The sequence below is a fragment of the Canis lupus genome, chromosome 27 (assembly GCF_003254725.2).
Source record: "Canis lupus dingo isolate Sandy chromosome 27, ASM325472v2, whole genome shotgun sequence".
Classification (NCBI taxonomy): domain Eukaryota; kingdom Metazoa; phylum Chordata; class Mammalia; order Carnivora; family Canidae; genus Canis; species Canis lupus.
Window position 1 is genome coordinate 13,351,553 of NC_064269.1, and position 22,241 is coordinate 13,373,793.

General features: G+C 33.0%; 1 protein-coding gene across 1 annotated transcript in view; it reads right to left on the reverse strand.

Moving 5' to 3' along the window:
• Window positions 1–22,241, reverse strand: part of LRRK2 (leucine rich repeat kinase 2) — a 139,803-nt gene that overhangs the window by 61,173 nt on the left and 56,389 nt on the right. The window contains 11 exon segments of the mRNA XM_025455630.3: window positions 1,542–1,669; window positions 2,097–2,135; window positions 2,138–2,325; window positions 4,583–4,764; window positions 5,909–6,095; window positions 8,169–8,262; window positions 11,901–12,049; window positions 12,327–12,577; window positions 15,402–15,619; window positions 16,112–16,181; window positions 16,610–16,728. Coding sequence (XP_025311415.3) covers window positions 1,542–1,669; window positions 2,097–2,135; window positions 2,138–2,325; window positions 4,583–4,764; window positions 5,909–6,095; window positions 8,169–8,262; window positions 11,901–12,049; window positions 12,327–12,577; window positions 15,402–15,619; window positions 16,112–16,181; window positions 16,610–16,728 — 1,625 coding nt within the window.

Sequence of the window (22,241 nt, forward strand, 5' to 3'; positions counted from 1 at the left end):
TGATAGTCACAGAGAGAGAGAGAGAGAGAGGCAGAGACACAGGCAGAGAGAGAAGCAGGCTCCATGCACTGGGAGCCCGACGTGGGATTCAATCCCGGGTCCCCAGGATCGCACCCTGGGCCAAAGGCAGGCGCCAAACCACTGCGCCACCCAGGGATCCCATAACCTTAAAAAATTTTAAAGTCATTCTTATACTCCTTCTTATTCCAACTTATACCACTTTTCAGGCAGCCTATATAACAGAAGTCTATTTTTTTCTTTTATGCCTTAAAATGGGTTATTCTGTAAGTGTATTTTGGACTTCTAAATAAAATAAGCATTTAATAAACCCAAGACTATATCAAAATGACATAATATGGTTTATATTTTCTCTTCCTTATCTATAAATTCAATCTCCTGAATTTATTTTAAAGTCATTCGATTTGTAGTCCACAGGAACAACAAAAAAAGGTACTAGAGCAAGTATGACCACCACTATAATATTCGCTCACTTTGGCTAGCTATGACCCAAAAAAAAGGAACTTAAAAAATTTACCAAAATTACAAAATGGGCTTGTATGCAGCCAAAATATATGCTAAAATGTCCTGACACAAACTCTTTTAAGGACTTGGCTCACAGGAGAGCCCACTGATGCTTCATTCAAAGAACATCACTCACTCTTGCTTTATCTCAATTCTAAAAAGCTGTACTACATCAAGAAATACCTAACAGCATGACAGCAAGGGACAAAGTGGAAAAATTACAAAAAGGGATTCCAGATATAAGAGTCTATTAATCTGATGCCATTTAAAAGTGCAAGATCTGAAGTACTTCTTACTACATTGCCAGTGAGGATATAACTGATGATGTATGGATTGCTTTTGTTTAGTATAGTTTAAGTCAGGGAAGTTCATCCTCCATTTAAGAAATAAAATGATCAAGGGTGCCCAGGTGGCTCAGTCAGTTAAGCATCTAACTCTTGATCTCAGCTCAGGTCATGATCTCAGGGTTTTAAGATTGATTCCTGCATTAGGCTCCACGCTGGGCATGGAGCCTGCTGCTTGGGATTCTCTCTCCCTTTCACTCTGCCCCTTCCTCCTCAAAAATAAAATAAAATAAAATGATCAAAAATAGTTATACATTTTCCATTCTTTCAGCTTAAAGGGCTTTAAGTATCCATAACATTTACCAATATGGAATACACTATTTTCATGTCACAACCTAATTACATTTTAAAATTCTCAACTCAAAACTGTTAATGCTTCTAATTTTATTTTTAAAAACTTAGGAGGCTGTTTGAAGCAACTGTCTGTCCAAAATCAATTACATTACATGTAGAAATTTTTTTAAAAAATTAAGATTTTATTTATTTATCCATGAGAGACACAGAGGCAGAGACACGGGCAGAGGGAGAAGCAGGCTCCATGCAGCAAGCCTGATGTGGGACTTGAACCCGGGAACCCGGGATCATGCACTGAGCCAAAGGCAGACACCCAACCGCTAAGCCACCCAGGCATCCCTAAAAAATATTTTCTACTTTCAAATAATTAGAACACTTGACCTTTATATTGAAGAGCCAAGGCTTCATGGCATCCACTTCAGCCTGCCCTTTGCTGAGATCATAAACAGCAAGGTAAAGGGCTCGTTGGGTCATGAAGTGGGGATGAGTGCTGTAGAATTCCTCACGACCTAAAGAAGGATTAGAGACTTCTTTTAGCTTTCCAAACAATAAGCAAGAAGCCTTTAAAAAGTTTTTTTCTTAGGTGATAATATCTAATATTTAGCATACAAAAAGAGAGAGAGAGAGAAACAGCCAAAGACAATGTTTAGAAGACCCCATTGGGCTCGTACTAGGAGTTGGTAATTTTAGCGTGTGTGTCAATTACCAACCCCCTGAAGTACTGAAGCTTCAGCTGGCTCCAACTGTTAGTTCCTAACACCAGAATTCCACGAAATTCACTCTGGTGGCAAGGGTAAGATTAGAAGTAAATGGCTTTGGAATAATTCCATAGGATCTACTGGGTCTCTCTGCAGTATTGGAATAAGATCTCAGCTTTTAAATCCCTGTCCTAAATAAAAGATAATTCTGAATAAAGGATTTTAGCAAAATAAATACCTGCAAAATCCCACACATTTAGAATGAGGTCTTTCTTCCCTTGCCTCTTATTTGGATAGGCCAGTCTTTTACATCTATACCAACTGTGGCACTCTGCACCCCAAGATCTGATTTCTTGGTTTTTGTTAATTGCTGCAATAAGGTAGTTTTACCACTCCCAGTATTTCCCACAATCATAAGCTTCATTCGGTTATAGGGCACAGCCTTTTTTAACCGCTGTTGAAGAAACCTGGTATTTGAAAAACAAAAATTAAATGATAAACTGCTTAACAGTGTACTTAAGATATAGGTGAATTCTTATTCATTGAAATTTTTAAAATATCAGACTGTCCTCAAATATAGTATGCAAAAGATTGCATAGCCCATATACCTAATAAGGTACATGTTTTTCAATACACTTAGTGCATAGATTTGTTAGTGATGTTAGTGTAGTTAGTTGAAATGATTGGTAACATTATCATATATAATGACACATTACATTATCACCAGAAACAATAAAAATGTTTGCAATACTAATTAGACTGCTGATAATCATGAACCAATTAGAATTATACATATGCACGTGTGTGTAGAGATATATATTCTTTAAATAACACAAATAAAACCCTAAAAATTGAAAAAAAAAAAACCCTAAAAATTGGAAGGTCTAAAATTTTATAAAACCCATATGCCAGAGCAGCAAAGTAGAATATATGTGCATACTGTTACACTAAACTTTGATAGTGATGTCATATTGGATATAGTATGTGACTGCATATGTGTGTACACATATATTCATATATGGTATATATAATCTATATTCATATATATGTATGCATGTATAAAATGGAAATGGAGACTGAGAACATACTGGTTATATTATAAATTAATGCATGTAAACTATTATACTATCAGCAGAGAATATGATGTTTTCCTAAACAGTCTTAATGAAAAAAATAATCAAAACTAATTAGAAGTGCTGTAGGTGGCTAATAAAACCACTTTTAAATTAATACTAGATTTTAAATGTTTTATGTTAAATGTTAATACCAAATTTTAAATATAAAAAGGTGTTATATGTCAAGTTTGTTAAAATGCTGCTAAAATTTAAAATTAGAGGAGCAAAATAAATCATTCTCTAAAAGGAATATGGAGTAATTCATGATTTATTTGATGCTTTAGAAAAACAACCTGACAGATGAGATATTGTGCCTGCTATTATTGAAATCATTTTCTCACATATAACTTAAGTTCTGTTTGCATTATCAATAAGCAAGAATATCAATGGTTCAAATATCTATTTATTAAGAATTCAAAACTCTTTGAAAAAGTCATTCTTTAAAAAAGCAAATGATGCCTACAATTTCTAAACTGCTCCAGGTCTCTCCCTTCTAAAAATGTTAAACACATTTAAAAGTAGATATAGTGGCTTGATAATATAGCATAACACACTGAAAAGTAGTCCTACTAAATGATTGCCAAGAATTGAATCAATCCCTTCTATCCATTTTCAAAAGGGAAAATCATGGGAAACAATTAGATAGGATGAAAGATAGTCAAGTTTAGCGTAGTTGGTGATAGTCTTTCTTTTCAAATTAAATCAAGCCCAGGAGGACAGAAAACCAAATCTTTCCTCATAAAAAGAGATCAAAGTTAAATATAATTTAAGAAAATTTAAGCAGAAGAGAATTAGGTAATTATGTATTTCACTGGTAACTCAACAATTATAAATTGTATGCCAGATTCTGTGTTAGATACAAAGAATCAAACTATGAGTGAACATAGCCATGGTCCCTGCCTTGTTGGATATTATAGTCAAGTCAAGGATACATTGAGAGTTGATGATTGAGCTGAAACCTGAAAGATAAATATAGATAGGAATAATTTTGTGGAAATGCAAATAAACAGTTTTACAAGTAAGTATCAATAAGACTGACATGCTCAAAAGGTAACAGAGAATGAGATAAAGTCCATTACCAAAGGCATTTGAAGCTCACCAAGTGTAAAGACCAGAAACAGTGATACTTGGAAAATTTTGGTGGTTTCAAAAATTACCAGAGTTAGTAGGTTACTCACCCTCCCAGGTAAAATCAAAGCTAGTAATTTTATATTATTTAAGTATCTATAATGCTTTAAGATTTAATAGACATATGATAACAATTTACTATATAAAATGCAGCCTGAGAAGTTATTATACTCTGCTATATTTCTTTAGAATATATATTTGTAACAAGAGGTGAAAAAATAATTTCCTTTTACAGTCCATTTCTATGACAAGCATGATCAGGAGAAGTTATGCTCTCAACATTAGTGTGGCTAGGAGAAAATGAAAAGCTCTGTAGGGACACCTTATAAACCCATTTATTAAATAAATGGCAAATGACACACAGCATATCACCATAAACAGTACTATACATTATTTCCTAAATTGTAATTATATACCCATCAAAGTAATGGAAGAAATCCGAAACAAACTTAATTTAAAAATGGAAATAAAATTATCTAACCTTATGATGTCTTTGGCTTTACATCCTATATGTTTAAAATCAAAATTAAGCCGTAGTTCATCCAAAGGAAGGTCCCATATTTTGCTTAATTTCCCCATTTCATTAGGAAAGGATCTCAGTTCCAAATTGTAACTGACATCAAGGGAGGTCAGGTTTTCAAGACAGCCAATCTCTGGAGGAATCTTAGTGAAATAAAAAAGGGAAAATCCTATTGGTAGGAAGCAAGAAATGTGTGCTGCCAAGAAACAAGATGCTTCCTAGGAAAAAAAAAAAGCTCAGAAAGCCTATCAGCAACTTGTATTACCTTTCAGCAGAGTTCTAAAACTTTCCAAAGGTTTGTCATAGTTTTCTATATAAATATTTAAAGACATAAGTATAAAGGACTTACCCAAAACAATCCAAGTCACTTATTTACAATCTTTAAAAGCCTATTATCCATTGGTAATATATTTTATCTCCTCACAACATTGAAAGTAAAGATGTTCCTTATATTTATCTAAATCCAATCATCAGTGACTTCAGTCTGTTCCTTTACACCATGTTTTTTCACTAAAGCTATAAAGATCTAGTCATAAACTTACATGCAACTTACTGTTCTTAAAATACAACTAAATGTTTATACTTTAGGTGGTATTGTAATAGCTTTTTTTTCCTGTTCCAAATTATTAAGCAATATGCAATACTTTTATAATAGAAAATATTAATTTGCTGTCAAAAAAAATCAGGTACTAAAAAACATTCACAGTTATTCTGAACTTCACAGTTTCAGACACTTAATTCTTTTTGGCTTTCATAGGCAAAAAACTTAAAAGTTGGCAATAATACATATTTCTTCTCTGTGACGAATGAATAATCAGTTTTAGATTTACAACAGAAGCAATGGAGTGAAGCAAAGGCTGGCCCACTGCACAAATGGGCAGGCAGCATGATGGAAGAATGCAGAAATTCAAGAAAATGGAAGAAAAAGTCGGCTGAAAAACACACACTACAGATGGCTCAGCAACAACTTGAGAAATGTAGAGTATTTGCAAGTCTGTTAGCAAATCAGAGATTTAGTGATAAAATAAAACACTTAACACATTACTCACATTCATGATTAAATATATGTATATTCATATAATTCTTCAAAAATAGAGCACAAAGTGATTTTTAAGGAAGTTAATTTATGCTAATATGCCCATTTATTTCAGGGTATGACTAGATCTTATCCAAAGGTAAGAAATATCAAATAACAGATTTCAGAAATGATAATTTGTGATATTTTCAAATCACAAAGGCACATTTTTAAATTAGCAGTCATTTTAAACAAATAAGATGACCTCTTACCTCCTTCAGTTTATTATGAGAAAGATGTAGTTTCTCTACTCTTGACCACACATAAGCTTTTTCACTCAAGTCCAAGATGCTGATCTGATTAAAACTGAACAAGAGTTCCCTTAAGTTCAAAGATTTCCAGTGTGCAGGACTCGGTAGATACTCAATTTCATTGCTGCTCATATCTAAGGATCGCAAGCTAAAACAATATAATGTCAAGATAAAAACCAAATGAGTGTTTCCAAAATACATAAAATAACATAGGAAATTCTCACCCTAGTGAGACACAACTTTAAAACTAACATTATTTATATTTTAATTATGCATGTGTGTTTCTGTGTATAGATAGATAATGGCTAGAAAAAAAGCATGTCTCATTAGGAACAACATTTAAATGAATAAGAACCATTAAAAACTAAATTGAAGCCTAATTTCCTTCGTTCAGAAACATAATAAAATACCAATCTTAGAATGAAAGACTGTTTACCAATGTTTATGATGCATGAGAAATCTTAATTAACAAATGCAAAAATAGTCATTTCTATACAAGATTCATAAATATGTCTTCTATAGAAGAGTTACAAATATGTAGTCCCCCCCCCTTCTCAATTTTTATCATTACTGGGAGTATTCTTCAGAGGCTGTGTCCTAGAGCTAATTAATAATGTGCATGGGCATAACCTTTTACCAGCTTGTCTCAGTGTGATAAATATCACAACACTGAACATGATGTCTTGCATACAGTAGGCTCTCAATGCAAATTGGTTGCTTTCATGCAGGAATACACAACCCAAAGTTTGCAGGAAACAGCAGAAAAACATACATATCACACATAAGTGTATGTATGCAGGAAGAATAAAGATAGTAAATGCGATATATTTGACAATTAAAGGTTGCCTGAACTTTTACAATTATATGCCGACCCTTTTCATCCAGCATATTTGAACCATGATGAATTAGTTCTAACTAAACTCACAGAGTTGTACCTGCTAGACCAAGATTCAGGTCTGCACAACATTCGTGCTCTTATTTTAAAATGACACTGGATTTTGCCCTACATATTTCATAAAGATGCATCAAAATAATAAAATTAATTGGACTGTATTAGAGATAAGATGTGTATGTCTAATAAACAATGCAATTTAGATAAAGGCAAGAATCAACAGGCTGTTCAAAAGAAGTACCTTTTAGCCTCAGTGGGGACTTAAGCTGTCCAACTGCATATTCTTTTGTTTTACAACAAAAGATGTCTGAAAGACGTTGTCTAAAAATATAGAGTAACTGAGGCCTAAATAATATTTTTACTTATCTGGGAACAGACCTTTATGGCATGTCTCTCCTAATCAGCTTTCATAAATATTTGACTTTCAAACACATTTTAAGGAATATATTCTAAAAGTGCCTATAGGAATAAGTTGAGAGTGTAAAATTGAGTCACCAGTGTTTAAGAACTATGATTTAGACAGATTACTTCATCTCTTTAATAAAATAATGTTCTCATTATAAAGTGGAGATAGTAATAGTTTTATTAGGAAGATTAAAAACATGATCCACCAGTGATCAGTTAAAACAGTGTCTGATGCATTCTAAAGCTAGATTGAAATTAACTATTATATGCCTGTTTGACATCTTCTATGGCTAGATTATAACTATTATTTGCCTATATATGCATATATTTGCACATATATACTTACGGATTTGGTTTATAATGTATAACCCATTTAGAATGATATTTAAGATGACATATTTGATATCTAATTAATGCCTAAATTTGTAGTTAACAGGAAGCTTTCATTTTTAATGAAATCAACCAGAAATATCCTCAAATACTTGGACCCATACAAATTTTCCTAATCTCTACCAAAAACATCTTTCAAACATAAGTATAATTTCAAGTTAATAATATCCTAGCAGCACATTCACCTCTGAGAGCAAGTAAAATTTAAAAGTTAAAGTAATAGCCACTATAATCTCAATTGTCTACAACAGTAAAACAGTTTAGTAACCTTAAATTATTTCAGCACAATAGTACCCTAAATTAATATAAAAGTTAAAAAGTCCAAGCAACAACTTGGATCTTTTGTCTAGTAAAAATAAAACATTCATAGATTTAAGGACATTAAACTGAGTAGCTTTAGAAATCAATTACCAAAAAAAAAAAAAAAGAAATTAATTACAAATTATAAATCAACTGATATGCCTAAATCAAAACCAAGTTTCTGAAAGTTTTGTTCCAGTTCGTGTGGTTTTGAAATTAAAATAATAAACTTACTGTGGAAGATTTAAAATTGCTTCTGGAACACATGTAAATCTGTTTTGAGATAATTTTAGGCTTGTCAGAGAAGAAGGCAAAAAAGGCATAGCAGCTAAAAGAAAATAAAAGGGACATTTTAATCATTTTAACTAGATTTCCATAGGAATTGACAATAAGAACGGTTACCAATGACCTGTCAATTTAATTTCTATCTGCATCCTGACAATTAAAAAAAAAGTCTACTTTTAAGATAAGGTAATTCCCTAACTCCTAACACTAAACATCAAAACAATATACCATACTTATAAGAATATTTTCATCTGAAAGCTAAACAACCGTCCAAACATAAGTTCATCTGTCTAACATCTGTACAAAAGTAAAAATTATTAGAATATTCCTTCTAAATTGCATACGATATTATCATTATGTGTACATACATAATTAATGGACTAATCCATAGATTAATTCATATTACTCTTAAGCAAGTATAACAAAACACTTTGAATACTAATATACAATATAATGTAAAGATAAGAATTCTTTATAGTATTGGGGATCCCTGAGTGGCTCAGTGGTTAGTGCCTGCCTTCGGCCCAGGGCGTGATCCTGGAGTCCTGGGATCGAGTCCCACATCAGGCTCCCTGCATGGAGCCTGCTTCTCCCTCTGTCTGTGTCTCTGCCTGTGTGTGTGTGTGTGTGTGTCTCATGAATAATTAAATAAAATCTTTAAAAAAATAATTCTTTATAGTACCACCTAGTAAAGAGTGTTCTATGGGATACTAATGGATGTTACTTAATAAAAGCATTCTTTGATTATATTATCTTAAGAGACTGAGGAAACGTTAAGTAAAATAAAGTGAAATATCTCAGTGTTCTCAATATTCTCATATACTTAGAGAACTTCCAAAAAGGAAATACAGTATGAAGTACCTCCAGGGAAAAAAATTCTGTGGAACACAATTTGGAAACTGAGCAAATCATTCAGCCTGTTTTTCATCCATAAAATAGTGCAGCTAGAACAATAGAACTCTGTAACTCCTTAGAGATCTAAAAATCTATGGTTCTATGAAAGTGGCTTGAGAATTTATTTCTTAGTATTTTAAAGGTTAAAAATACAGGTTATGCTTTCTTTAGAAAAATCTTCAAGGGTCAAAGTATTCCAAGACCCTGCTACAAGCTCTTTTTCCTGAGAGACAGAAAGGAACATGCCATTATTTTTTACCTATATCTGAAAAGTATTTGTGGCAAAATAAATGATTCTCCCTTAAGAATTAGGAAGTTTAGGAGCCTCGGTGTCCATCGAAAGATGAATTGATAAAGATGTGGTTTATGTATACAATGGAATATTACTCAGCCATTAGAAACAACAAAACCCACCATTTGATTCAACGTGGATGGAACTGGAGGGGATTATGCTGAGTGAAGTAAGTCAATCCGAGAAGGACAAACATTATATGTTCTCATTCATTTGGGGAATATAAATAATAGTGAAAGGAAATATAAGGGAAGGGAGAAGAAATGTGTGGGAAATATCAGAAAGGGAGACAGAACATAAAGACTCCTAACTCTGGGAAACGAACTAGGGGTGGTGGAAGGGGAGGAGGGCGGGGGGGTGGGGGTGAGTGAGTGACGGGCACTGAGGGGGACACTTGACGGGATGAGCACTGGGTGTTATTCTGTATGTTGGTAAATTGAACACCAATAAAAAATAAATTTATTATTAAAAAAAAGAATTAGGAAGTTTAGATGGCATATGGAAAAGACTCGTGAATTCAAAGAACTGAAATTGCATTTCACATAGGTTTATTTGTAATGGTTGTAGTCCCACTCAGGTATCACCTCCCTAAAGCATCTTTCCAGATGTAAGACCACTTCTAAAACTATAACAGTTGTGAAGCGCAAAGCAAACAGATTTTTGAACTTAGCTATATTCGAGCTTTCACAACTAGTTAATTAATTCAATGCTTCTAAATATGTCACACGAAAATCTCAGGGCTTCCATTTCCCCAGTTAAGCAGACATCATACCTGTCCTACCCTACAGGATTGTTGTGAGATAGCTAAGATGACATTAACCAAGTCTCAGGGTCCTTGAGATGCGCCTCTTTCCAGACCTAACTTGAGTATCACAGACACAGAGACACTTCCCTGTCTCCACAGTCTAGATGAGATCCCCCCTGAGGTAGCAGCCTCAACTTTTCCTCAGCATTTTAGCTTATTTATTGAATGCCCATCTTCTGAACCTATTTATTCTTTTAAGGACACAGACTGGGTTTACTTTGCTCACTAGGAGGGAACCCCTCTATTCCCAGTTTTCAGATTCATGGTAGGAACATGGTCAATATTCAGGAGGCCTAGAGGAAAAGAGGAAGGGGAAAATATTATGCAAGCTAGCATAGCTTTTATCATTACTAGCTACTGAAAGTTCTGGCAAAATAAAATCTTTTAGAATAAATCAAATTGTATTCTGTTTTTAGCAGTATTAAAAATTACTTTTTTAATACTGTCACTTTAGAATAGTTACATGGATGGCAAAGTGCATGCAGCCTCCTTTATTTTCTTAAGGAAGATAAAATATAGGGAGTTCCCATTTATTCCCATAAACTTGTCCCTTAATATGAGAATGTTCAGGTAGACTACAAATAAACTTAATTCTCTGTTATCTCACATGCTAAGAGAACATTGAATATTCCCCAACTTTTAATAAAAGTGATGATCAAAAGTGATGATGTAATATTCTGCAGAGAGCAGGTGCTCAATGAATACACATTAACCCTACTAATTTGAAAACTGTTGACTGGTTAATTTTATTTCTAAAAGAAATAATAATAGTAACTATACTTATAATCCAAACAATTGAGCAAACTTCAGTAGGAAACTCAGTATTCCTGCTTCAGGAATTGCATGCAGTCGTATGAATTTTTAGTTTCACGGACTAAAATGAACCATAGTATAAAGACTATTTGGAGTCCAAGGAACTGTCATTTTAACCTATGAGCACTCTACTATAATGTTTTAATTTGTAATTTTTTTCAGTACTAAAAATTTTAATTTTTTAGTATTAAAATTAAACTTTTTTAAATTAAACTATTTTTAGAGTAGCTTTACGTATACAGAAAAATTGAGCAGAAAGAAGTCCCCATAAACCCCTTTTTTCCTTACCATCATTCCTTCTCTCCACACATTTTTATCCTTATTATCAATAACTTGCATAGCGTGATGTATTTGCTATAATTGATGAGCCAATATTAATACATTATTATTAAATAAAATCCATCATTTACAACAGAGTTCATGCTGTGTTGTACATTCTCTGGGTTTTGACAAATGTATAATGACAGGTATCCACATTACAGCATCATGCAGAATAGTTTCACTGTCCTAAAAATCCCACTCCCCTCCCCATCCCTCTCTCCCTCCCTCTAAACTCCTGATAATCACTGATTGTTTTACTGTCCCCACAGTTCTGTCTTTTCCAAAATGGCATAGAGTTGGAATCATATAGTATGTGGCCTCTTCAGATTGGCTTCTTTCACTTAGCAATACGCATTTAAGTTTCCTTCAATGTCTTCATGGCTTGGTAATACATTTTTTTTTTTAATCACTGACCTGTTAACTTTATATCTGAAACTCCTCCATTAAATTTAAATTGAAATTCCATCTTTAAATCTTCACCTAACATCTCCACATATGACTAATCCTATAATACTCAAAAAGATTATTTAGGAGGAGACTCATACAGAACACTTACCAAGATAATTAATTCTGGCACTGAAACTCTCCACTTTAGGACATGCCTCAAAGAAGTCCTCTGCTAGGGATGTAATGTGGTTTTTACTAAGGTTTAAAATCTTCAGTTCCTTCAGGCTTAAGGGGGAACATATTCCTGGTATCTTATTTCTAGTCATAAGAAACAAAATGAGGATTAATTTCATAAATTCATATGCTTTGAAGAAAAAAACCAGAACAATTTGCCTTCGAAGAGCATCAAAGCAGATTTATTAATTTTAAAATTAGTTGGGAAAATTGATAGAAGTTATAATTTTAATTCCCTCATCCATTTATCATATTACTGTTTAAAACCCACTACCATAAAAATTATGTCAGCATATTTTGTCAATCTTATGAAACTTCAACATAAGGCAACTCTTTTGTATTTAATGAACACCTTTCTTACCCTTCTAAAATGAGCTGTTCCAATTTCTCTACCACATCGCCAAGGTTCTCAGGAAAAGAAGACAGCTGATTATATGACAAGTTAAACTGTTTCAAGGTTGGGCACTTCACTGTAGGATCCAGAACTACTGAGGGGCTGATGTCGTTTCGAGAGACATCAAGGTTGACAATACAATTCATTTTCAACAGGTAAGAGGGAAATGATGCAAATTTATTACTGTGCAAGTCCAAATGTGTCAAACACTTCAGCATCTGGAAAGACAATATTTTAAAATTCTCTAACCATCTGAAAACCTTAAAATTAACTAATATTTCTGCCTTCTGTACCTCTGGTGACTAGAACCATTAAGAATTTTCTGAAAAATTGAAACACAATCCACAAGAGAACTTCAGTATAATGACTGGTCTAACCATCCCTGCTATTAAATGGGTAAAAACCAGGAAAATATAACAGGCAAAATGTCAAAAGCAATTCACAAAAACATGGTTCAGAGTTTAATTCAGTTATTTTGTAAATTATTCTTGCAAAGAATGAAATGAAAACAGAATAAGCCCCAACAAATATTTGAATTCATAATTAAATGGGAATACATTTTTAAAATACTACCTTTTAGAAACAGTTTTACATTTTGATATAAATAAGATTTAACCATAAAAATAGTCATTGTATATATGTTTCATTTTAGAACCTCTTCCTTTTCACGAAACTTTTAGTTTCAAATCTCTATTTTCCATTTTTAAGCAATGGTAATAGGAAATTTTACCATGGTAATTAATAGGAAACTTTGCATTATATGTCAATTTTTTAAATCTTTGGTATGGATTATTGTCAAAGGTTAAAATACCAAAAACAATCTCTTCTCTATGCTCTTCTATATATATCAATGTATTTATCCTCCCAGAAATTCTAAAGAATTTGACATGATTATAAAGTTTATTAGTGAAACTACGCCCCAAAAATTGTTTCAAAATATCTGCCATTGCAAGGGCACATGATGTGATGAGCACTGGTGTTGTATGCAGCTGATGAGTTATTGAAAACTACATCTGAAACTAATGATGTACTACACGTTGGCTAATTGTATTTAAATTTTTAAAAATTTGCCTTTGTTTCTGATCTACTAGATTATCAAGAAGGAAAGATTTTTATATTATTTATTCTCAAATTTATTGAAGAAATTTTCTAGTAGCGGCAGCTACAAGTAGTAATTTTAAAAGTGCTATCTAGTCATGCCAATTTAAAATTTCCTTAAGAGAAGGCTCTGAGCTGGTCTGGTTTTTGAACACCCTAATGCATCTTACCTTGTCATGCTTTTTTTAAGTTATCTTTGTTTTAGCTAGGCTAAATTCTAGTTTTCTTTTACTGACTCTTTAACAAATATTTATTGAAGGTCTACCATGTATCAGTTGTTAATTCCATCATAAATTAATTCAATAATCATCTATTGAGTCTCTACTGTACTTTAGACCTTACTTGGCACTGAGAATAGTCATGAACAAGCCTGAAACAGCTCCTCTTCTCAAGAAGTTAGTAATTTAGTGAAGAGAATATATCTTAGATCAAAATTTATAAATGAATGAGCATTGGGAGAAAAACACTGATGTCATGGAAATATAAATCAGATTAGTAGCCAACCTGGTCTGGAGGCAAGAAAAGAAGGAAAGAAAAGGGTATAGAAATGACATTTAAATTGAGATCCTGGGGTGCCTGGGTGGCTCAGTCAGTTAAGCATCTGCCTTCAGCTCAGGTCATGATCTCAGGGATTGAGCCCCATATCCAGCAACCTGCTCAGCGGGGAGGCTTCTTCTCCCTCTGTCCTGTCACTGCTCATGCTTTCCCTCTCTCTCAAATAAATAAAATCTTTTACAAAATAAAAAAATAAACTGAGACCCTCGTGATTTAGAGGATTTAGTCAGGCAAAGAGAAGGAGGAGAGAGAGAACACATTTTAGACACTGGCGTTACAAGATCACCTTTCTCTCTGTCTCCAAATACATAAACTTTAAGGGAAAAAATTAAATATACTTAAAAACAGACAATACTGCTTTAAAGTCTCAAAATTATTGTAAATTTTATAGGTGGGAAAAGGAAAAATGCATTTGCAATAAAACTAGTTTTTTTTTTTAAAAAAATACTGGTTTTTATAAGGCGTGGTCATCAAACTTTGCAGCTCAAAGAATTTGGTTTAATAATTTAGATATTTGTAGTTAAAATTATTTTGTCAGTAAATCTTCTTTGACTTCTGATCCATACTACATAAAAATGATGAACAAAGTCAATATTCAGAGGACAACTCTATCAGTAGATCATTTTATAATTTTTTGAAAATAGGAACTTTGGAGACACCTGAGTGGCTCAGCAGTTGAGTATCTGCCTTCGGCTCAGGGCATGATCCCAGTCTGAGGATCAAGTCCCACATCAGGTTCCCTCCAAGAATCCTGCTTCTCCCTCTATGTCTCTTCCTCTCTCTCTCTCTCTCTCTCTCTCTCTCTTGTGTGTGTGTGCCTCTCATGAATAAATAAATAAAATATTTAAAAAAGAAAATAGGAACTTTGAGCAAAAAAAGAAATCAACTTTTAAGTTGCATATAATTTTAAAACTCAGTAAGTGCCTTCTGGATAGTTTACTTGAGCCTCTTTATTTTCCAGATGAGGAAATGAAGGCTTAAAGTAGCCAGAGAAAAACATATTGTTAAACACTTGGTGGATGAGCCAGAGCCAGTGCCACCAAACCAGGTCTATTTCTAGTCTACCTCTTTAAACAGTGTAAGTTGTCTTACTAGAATCAAATAACTGAAAGCACGATTAACATACAGCCTTGATACATCCTACCATGTATCATGTATCATTAGGACAGAACCTAGATTCCTTTTTACCAGATCTCCATCCTCAAAGATGTTCCTGAACACCATGCAAACTAAGATAACCACTGTGAAAACCACAAGAAAGGGAAAATTACTGTCCAATGATGCAGACAGAAATAGATCCTTCTTTTTAAAGATTTAATCATTCCAGTTAGATAAAAATGCAAAAACTCTTCAAATATCCTGAGAGTTAAAAGTATAAATTAAATTTACTTCACACAGTTGTTGTGGAAAGCTTGTAAGTGCATTCTGGTGAAGCTCCAGCCTTTCAAGATGCTCCAAATGACCACTTATACAGCATTTCTGGCTTAGGGCATCAATATCTCTTAGTTCATTTGCTGAAAGGTCCAATGATGTAATATATTCTCTCTCAGAAGGCAAGGAAGAAATGCTGTCTGAATGTCTCATATGGGATTGAAGTTTTGATGACCCTTTTGTCAAAAACAAACAATGGAAATATAAGCAAGTAATCTAAGTTCACTTGGTAAATATTTATTGATCACCTACTACTGTCAGGCTCCCTTCAAAGCACTAGATTCAGTAGAAAACCAAACTACAGAGCTTATAGTCCAGTGGCAGAGATGGACAATAAATAAGAAATATTTAATCAAGTGGTATAAGTAGTATTAAAAAACAATAGATCTGGAGAAGGGGATGAAGAGTGGCATTGATGACAGTTATTATTTACATTTTAGAAAAGTAGTAGAAAGAATAAAAAGAGTCAGTCCATAGCATCATAAAAGGTAAAATTTTAAATCTATAACTGTATTTCATTTTTCTATAGTATGTGATATCATTAGGCACATACAACTTGAAGATTATGTAAGATAAAATTGACACTTAGAAAATTTGAACAGAGGAAATTTAATAAACTACTGTATTCTGCTCAAAATACCTATTTATAATTACTTTCAAATACTCACAGAGTGAGTCATCTGAAGACAATATTTTTCTTTTTCGCCTCAAGAAATCTTCATGATCGAAAATGGGTCCCTATTTAAAAAATAGACAAGTATAATAAAATCACTATCATTTTTTGGAGCAAAGAGAATATTTTCTATTCCTTAAGAACCACTGTAAGAAAAAAAAAAAAAAAAAACCATTGTAAGAGTTCTAGTGAAAGTACTCAGGGCACCAAGCCACTCTATAAGATAGAGACCTAGCCTGGGCTCCATACATGAAACTCTGAAAAGAAAAAAAAAAGATAAAAATCATTTTTAAGCATACTTAACACAAACACGGTCCATATGGGTTCAAAAAATATATATTTAGAATGGTTTATAATATATACACATATTCTATATATAAAATTTTCATATACTAGGCAATTTCTGCAGCAGTAGCTCCTACCTTTGGCATGATTTCAGTTTTCAAGAGACTATCAGTAACAAAACACAGAACATAATCACAATTTAACTTACCAATGAATTGGAATGCCTTTGCAAATTTGGTGAGCAACGCTGCAAGGCACGATCATGGTAAAATTCTCCTACACTAATTGAATTGGATTTTCTTTTCACAAGAAATGAACCTTCACTTCCTATTTTTAAACAATAAAATAAAGGCAAGTAAGAAATGTTGACTCAGTCATAAGATGTCAGTATCATAAGACAATCATAAAAGGTTAAACATATATTCATTGATGGAAATTGCTCAATTCCCACTGTAACATTTTTAAAATAGAAATAATAAACTATGTTGGCTTTTCATTTTCAAAATTCAGCTACAGTTTTCTTCATAACTATTTATTGAATGGCTGACCTGAACTAGACACTGAATAAATGCTGAATAAAGATAAGCAGGAAAAGCAATCCATGCCTCATACAAGCTCATAGTACAGTAGGAAAAACCCAAGTAAAAAGAGTTATGTGTTATAATAAATACATGTGTGTACAGGAAGCAAAGAAAGTTTATACACAAATCTGGGGTGCCTGGGTGGCTCAGTCAGTTAAGCATCTGCCTTTAGCTCAGGTCATGATCCCAAGGGTCCTGGGATCGAACCCCACATCTGGCTTCCAGCTCAGCAGTGAGTCTGCTTCTCCCTCTCCTTCTACCCCTCCCCCCATTCATGTCTGTGCATGCATGCGTGTTCTCTCTCTCTCTCAAATAAATAAATAAAATCTTTTTTAAAAGTTTATACACAAATCTGATCAATGTCATCCTTTTCTGTTTCTTTGAATTGCTCTTAAAAAATGTTTAAATCTTATTTAAATATTGGAATCACACTAAATTATTTCACATTCAGCAATTTTGAGAATATCTCTATTTAAATTTCATATTATGGGCAGCCCAAGTGGCCCAGCGGTTTAGTGCCGCCTTCAGCCCAGGGTGTGATCCTGGAGACCCAGGATTGAGTCCCATGTCAGGCTCCCTGCATGGAGCCTGTCTCTCCCTCTGCCAGCATCTCTGACACTCTCTCTCTCTCTCTCTCTCTGTGTGTCTCTCATGAATAAATAAATAAAAATCTTTTTTAAATTAATTAATTAATTAATTTCATATTATGTGGTTCCATTTATGGAATGATATTAAAGGAAACAATGAGTTTAGTTGGCAATATTCTGTTGAGAGAAAAGAGAAAGGAACTACTTTTAAAATTATGGATTTTCAAGGAAATACGGATCAATAAATAAATTATACTATTAAGGATAAAAAATTTGGAGACATTATTACAAAATTATGTGATTATAAATTCTACCGCTCCATATCTTACAAGCATAAAGAATTCATTTTAAGAGTCAAAACAAATTATAAAATCTACCTATCCAAACATCAACTTTATAATATTCTACATAATTCTTTTTTTTTTTTAATTTTTATTTATTTATGATAGTCATACAGAGAGAGAGAGAGAGAGAGGCAGAGACACAGGCAGAGGGAGAAGCAGGCTCCATGCACCGGGAGCCCGATGTGGGATTCGATCCCGGGTCTCCAGGATCGCGCCCTGGGCCAAAGGCAGGCGCTAAACCGCTGCGCCACCCAGGGATCCCTATTCTACATAATTCTTAAAATTGATACAAACACTTCCCATTTGGTTACTGTTAAAATTTAATTTATCCTATAATTTTAATTATTTTATGCTTAAGCATCTTAAAATATATTTCAGTTTAATTACATTTTTATATCATAACTATTACATTTTCATAATTATTCTACTTTATGTTTATGAAAGTTCTATTATTATATTATTTAGAGAAGCAACAAAGGCATTTTATAATTTTTTATGTCAGCATTTCTAATGTTTTTCTTTATTTAAAAATAGTTAAAGGTGTGCCTGGGTGTTACAGTTAGTTGAGTGTCTGACTCTTGGTTTTGACTCTGGTCCTGATCTCAGAGTCCTGAGATTGAGCCCCATGTCAGGCTCTGCACTAAATATAGAGCCTGCTTAAGATTCTCTCTCTCTCTCTCCCCCTCTCTCTCTTTCTCTCTCTGTCTCTCAAATAAATAAATAAATTAAAAAAAAATTTGAAGAGAATTCTTCTTTCAGACACAATGGAATAACAAACACCAAACTGAGCCTCTCCCCACAAACAACTAGAAATTTGGATGAAATCTTTTAAACAACTGGTTTTAAACACTGGGCAACAAACAGTTTAGGATGGTGAAATCACTGAAAGAAGAGAAACAAATTATTTATGCTTTATGATCACGCTGGCTTCTGGCTTGAAGACAACTTAAGGGCCATAGGCAGAGGCAGGAGGAATTTAAACAAATATCGAGGGCTTTCCTCAAACAAAGAGATGGAGATCAACATTCGTGAAGACTTATTTAGCTGGGAGTTCTGGGGTAGAGTCACGAATAAAGAGCTCCAGTAATTTGCATAGGGGTTTCCAACAGATTTGCACTGTGAGAAATGTAAAAAGAAGTTCTTCAAAAGGAAAGAAATAATACTACAATGATCAATATAAAGGAGTTAAGTCACCAAAAAAATTACCATCCTTAATGTTTGTCCATCTAGTAACAGAGCTCCACAATACACAAAGCATAAAAGGATAGAAGTGAAAGGAGAACTAACAAATCCATGACTAGAATTTCAACATTTCTCTGTCAAAAATAATATGTGAAGAGAAAAATTAGTGAAGATATAAAAGACCTAAAAAATCGTACCAAACTGACTTAATTGACCCAACAACAGCTGAATATATATTCTTTTAAGTTACACATAGAACATTCACCAAAATGGATCATACAGCAATCCACAAAGCAAGTCTCAATAAATTTAAAGACTAGAAATCATTAGAGTAGGTTATCTGAGCACAAGAAAGCTATATTTGAAATCCACAAGAAAAAGTTATTTGGAAAAATATCCAAATAATTGAAAACAAACAACACTTCCAACCCATGAGTCCAAAAAAAAAAAAAAAATCACAAAGGAAATCAGAAAATTTTCAAAACTGAATGTAAATAGAACATATAAAAACTGTGGGATAAAGCTAAAGTGGTGACCAACACTTTATTGGTCTTGAATGTTTATATTATAAAATTTAAAAAAGGTCTAAAAATTAGTGCTCTAAGCTTCTACATTAAGAATCTATAAAAAGAAGAGCCAAATAAAATCAAAATAAGTTAAAAAAGGAAATAAAGATTAAAGCAAAAATCAATAAAAAAGAAAACGGACAAATGACAGTGAAAAATCAATGAAACCAAAACCTGATTCTTTGAAAAGATCAATAAACTTAATAAACTTGAGCTAAAGAAGAAACAAAAGGAAAAACACAAATTACCAATGTCAAGAATTAAAGTATTTTTAGGTCAAGCAGAAATTGTGTTCCGTTGATGGGAGGCTGTATGATTGTAAAAATGTACTGTACTGCAACAGTCTTAATCTGGGAGCCCCTGTTTTATTCATATATGTATCTCTGAAGTTGTGCAAAGTGTCAGAGTATATTATCTGTGGGCTGTACTTTCTAGGCAGGTCTTAAATCTTGTGTTTTTTGGAAAATTTCATTTAATTTTTTGGAGCTCGTTGTGAAAGGATCAAGAAATACAGTATAGCCTTTCTCTATCCATTTAAAATCTGTCCATTTCCTGTTAGTGGAACCATTAACTTGTCACCAAGCAGGCCTCTATTTAAGACAAAATATATGGCCAGCCTGGGTGGCTCAGTGGTTTAGCGCCACCTTTAGCCCAGGGCCTGATCCTGGAGACCTGGGATTGAGTCCCACGTGGGGCTCCTTGCATGGAGCCTGCTTCTCCCTCTGCCTATGTCTCTCCCTCTTTCTCTGCATCTCTCATGAATAAATAAATAAAATCTTTAAGACAAAATATAAAACTACTTGAACTATATGTGCTTAATCCTGATAAAAGATAAAGCTTCTCATGCTAGTTTTTGTTCACCAGCTATAAAACACAGACCTTTATTGACAGCAGGCAAAGAATTTCAGGATTCATATTACAGATAGACAGTAAAGTCATGTAATGTGAAAAGCAGTGTTTGAATATGAAAGAGCTCTCAAGTTGTTTGTGAAGCTAACCTAATTTAAAAATGTACAAATGTTCTTTAAAAAAGGAATTAAAGATCAGGTATCTCTGCAGATCTTATAAAGGTTGACAGGATAGTAAGAGAATTATTATGAATAACATTAAACAAATTTGTCAACTTATGTGAAAAGGAAAAATTCCTTTAAAGTTGCAAATTACAAAAACTGATGCAAGAAGTAATAGAAAATCAAAATAACCATGGAGCTATTAAAATTATTAAATCTATGACTAAAAATAGCCCCCCAAGTAAATTTCCAAACCTACATGGCTTTACTGGTAAAGTCTATCAAATACTTAGAATAATAACAGCTCTCTTACACAGATGTTTTCAGAAAGTAGTGGAGTTGGGAACACTTCCCAACTCATTTAAAGAGACAAGCATTATTCTCAGAATTACAAGGAAACATGAACCTACAGACAATATCCCCATAGATGCAAAATGCTTAACAAAATTTAACAAAATCAAATCCAAAACATATAAAAGGAATTATACACCATAGCCAAGAGAGATTTACCTCACAAATGTAAGTTTGGTTTAACATTAGAAAGTCCATCAATGAAAAAAAAAAAAAGTCCATCAATGTAATTAACATATTAACATAATAAAAGGGGAAAATATGCCCATTTCAACAGATGCAGAAAAGCATTTCTCAATACCCATTAGTAATAAAAAGGCTCAGTAAACAATTACTAGAAAGGAATTTTCTCAATTCGATCAAAGGTACCTATGAAAATAAACTATAGGTAATATCACTTAATGATGAGAGACTGAGTGCTTTCCCTCTAAGTTTGGAAAACAGGGAACAATTCTTACTCTTACCACTTCTATTCAACATAGTACTAGAAGTTCTAGCCAGTGCAATAAGATAAGGAAAAAAGAAAGACATGCAGATTAGAAAGAAAGAAGTAAATCTGTCTTTACCAGCAATTGGCCTTATTGTGAACAATAAGGAAACTTCTTCAGAATCAACAAGAAGCTACTAGAACCATAAGTTTAGCAAGTCCACAAAATTCAACATTAATATACAAAGAAATCAAGTGTATTTCTCTATACCCTCAGTCAACTACTGGAAATTGGAATTCAATACAATATTATTTACAATAGTAGCAAAAAAACATACAATACAAAAAATTGGTGAGAGAACTTTGAATGATAAATAAATGGAAATATATACTACATCTATATGTCAGTAGATTCATACTATTAAGATATCAATTCCCCCAGATTTATTTATAGATTTAATCTACAGACATTATTTATATGTTCATTCTATACTATATAATATTAATAATATATAATTAATATAGTAATTCCAATTAAATGTATGTATTTAATTCTATAAAAACCCCAGCATTAAATTAATTTGTTGCCTCAAATGTATATGGAAATGCAAAAAAAAATTGAAAAAAAAAAAGAAGAATGGTGAGAGCAGTTTTGGAAACAAACACAACACCAGGGGACTTACACTATCTGATTTCAAGACCTACTATTAAGCTAAAGTCATCAAGGCAGTATGACATCAGCATCAAGAGGAAGATATAAATTAACTGCACAGAATAAAGAATGCAGATATA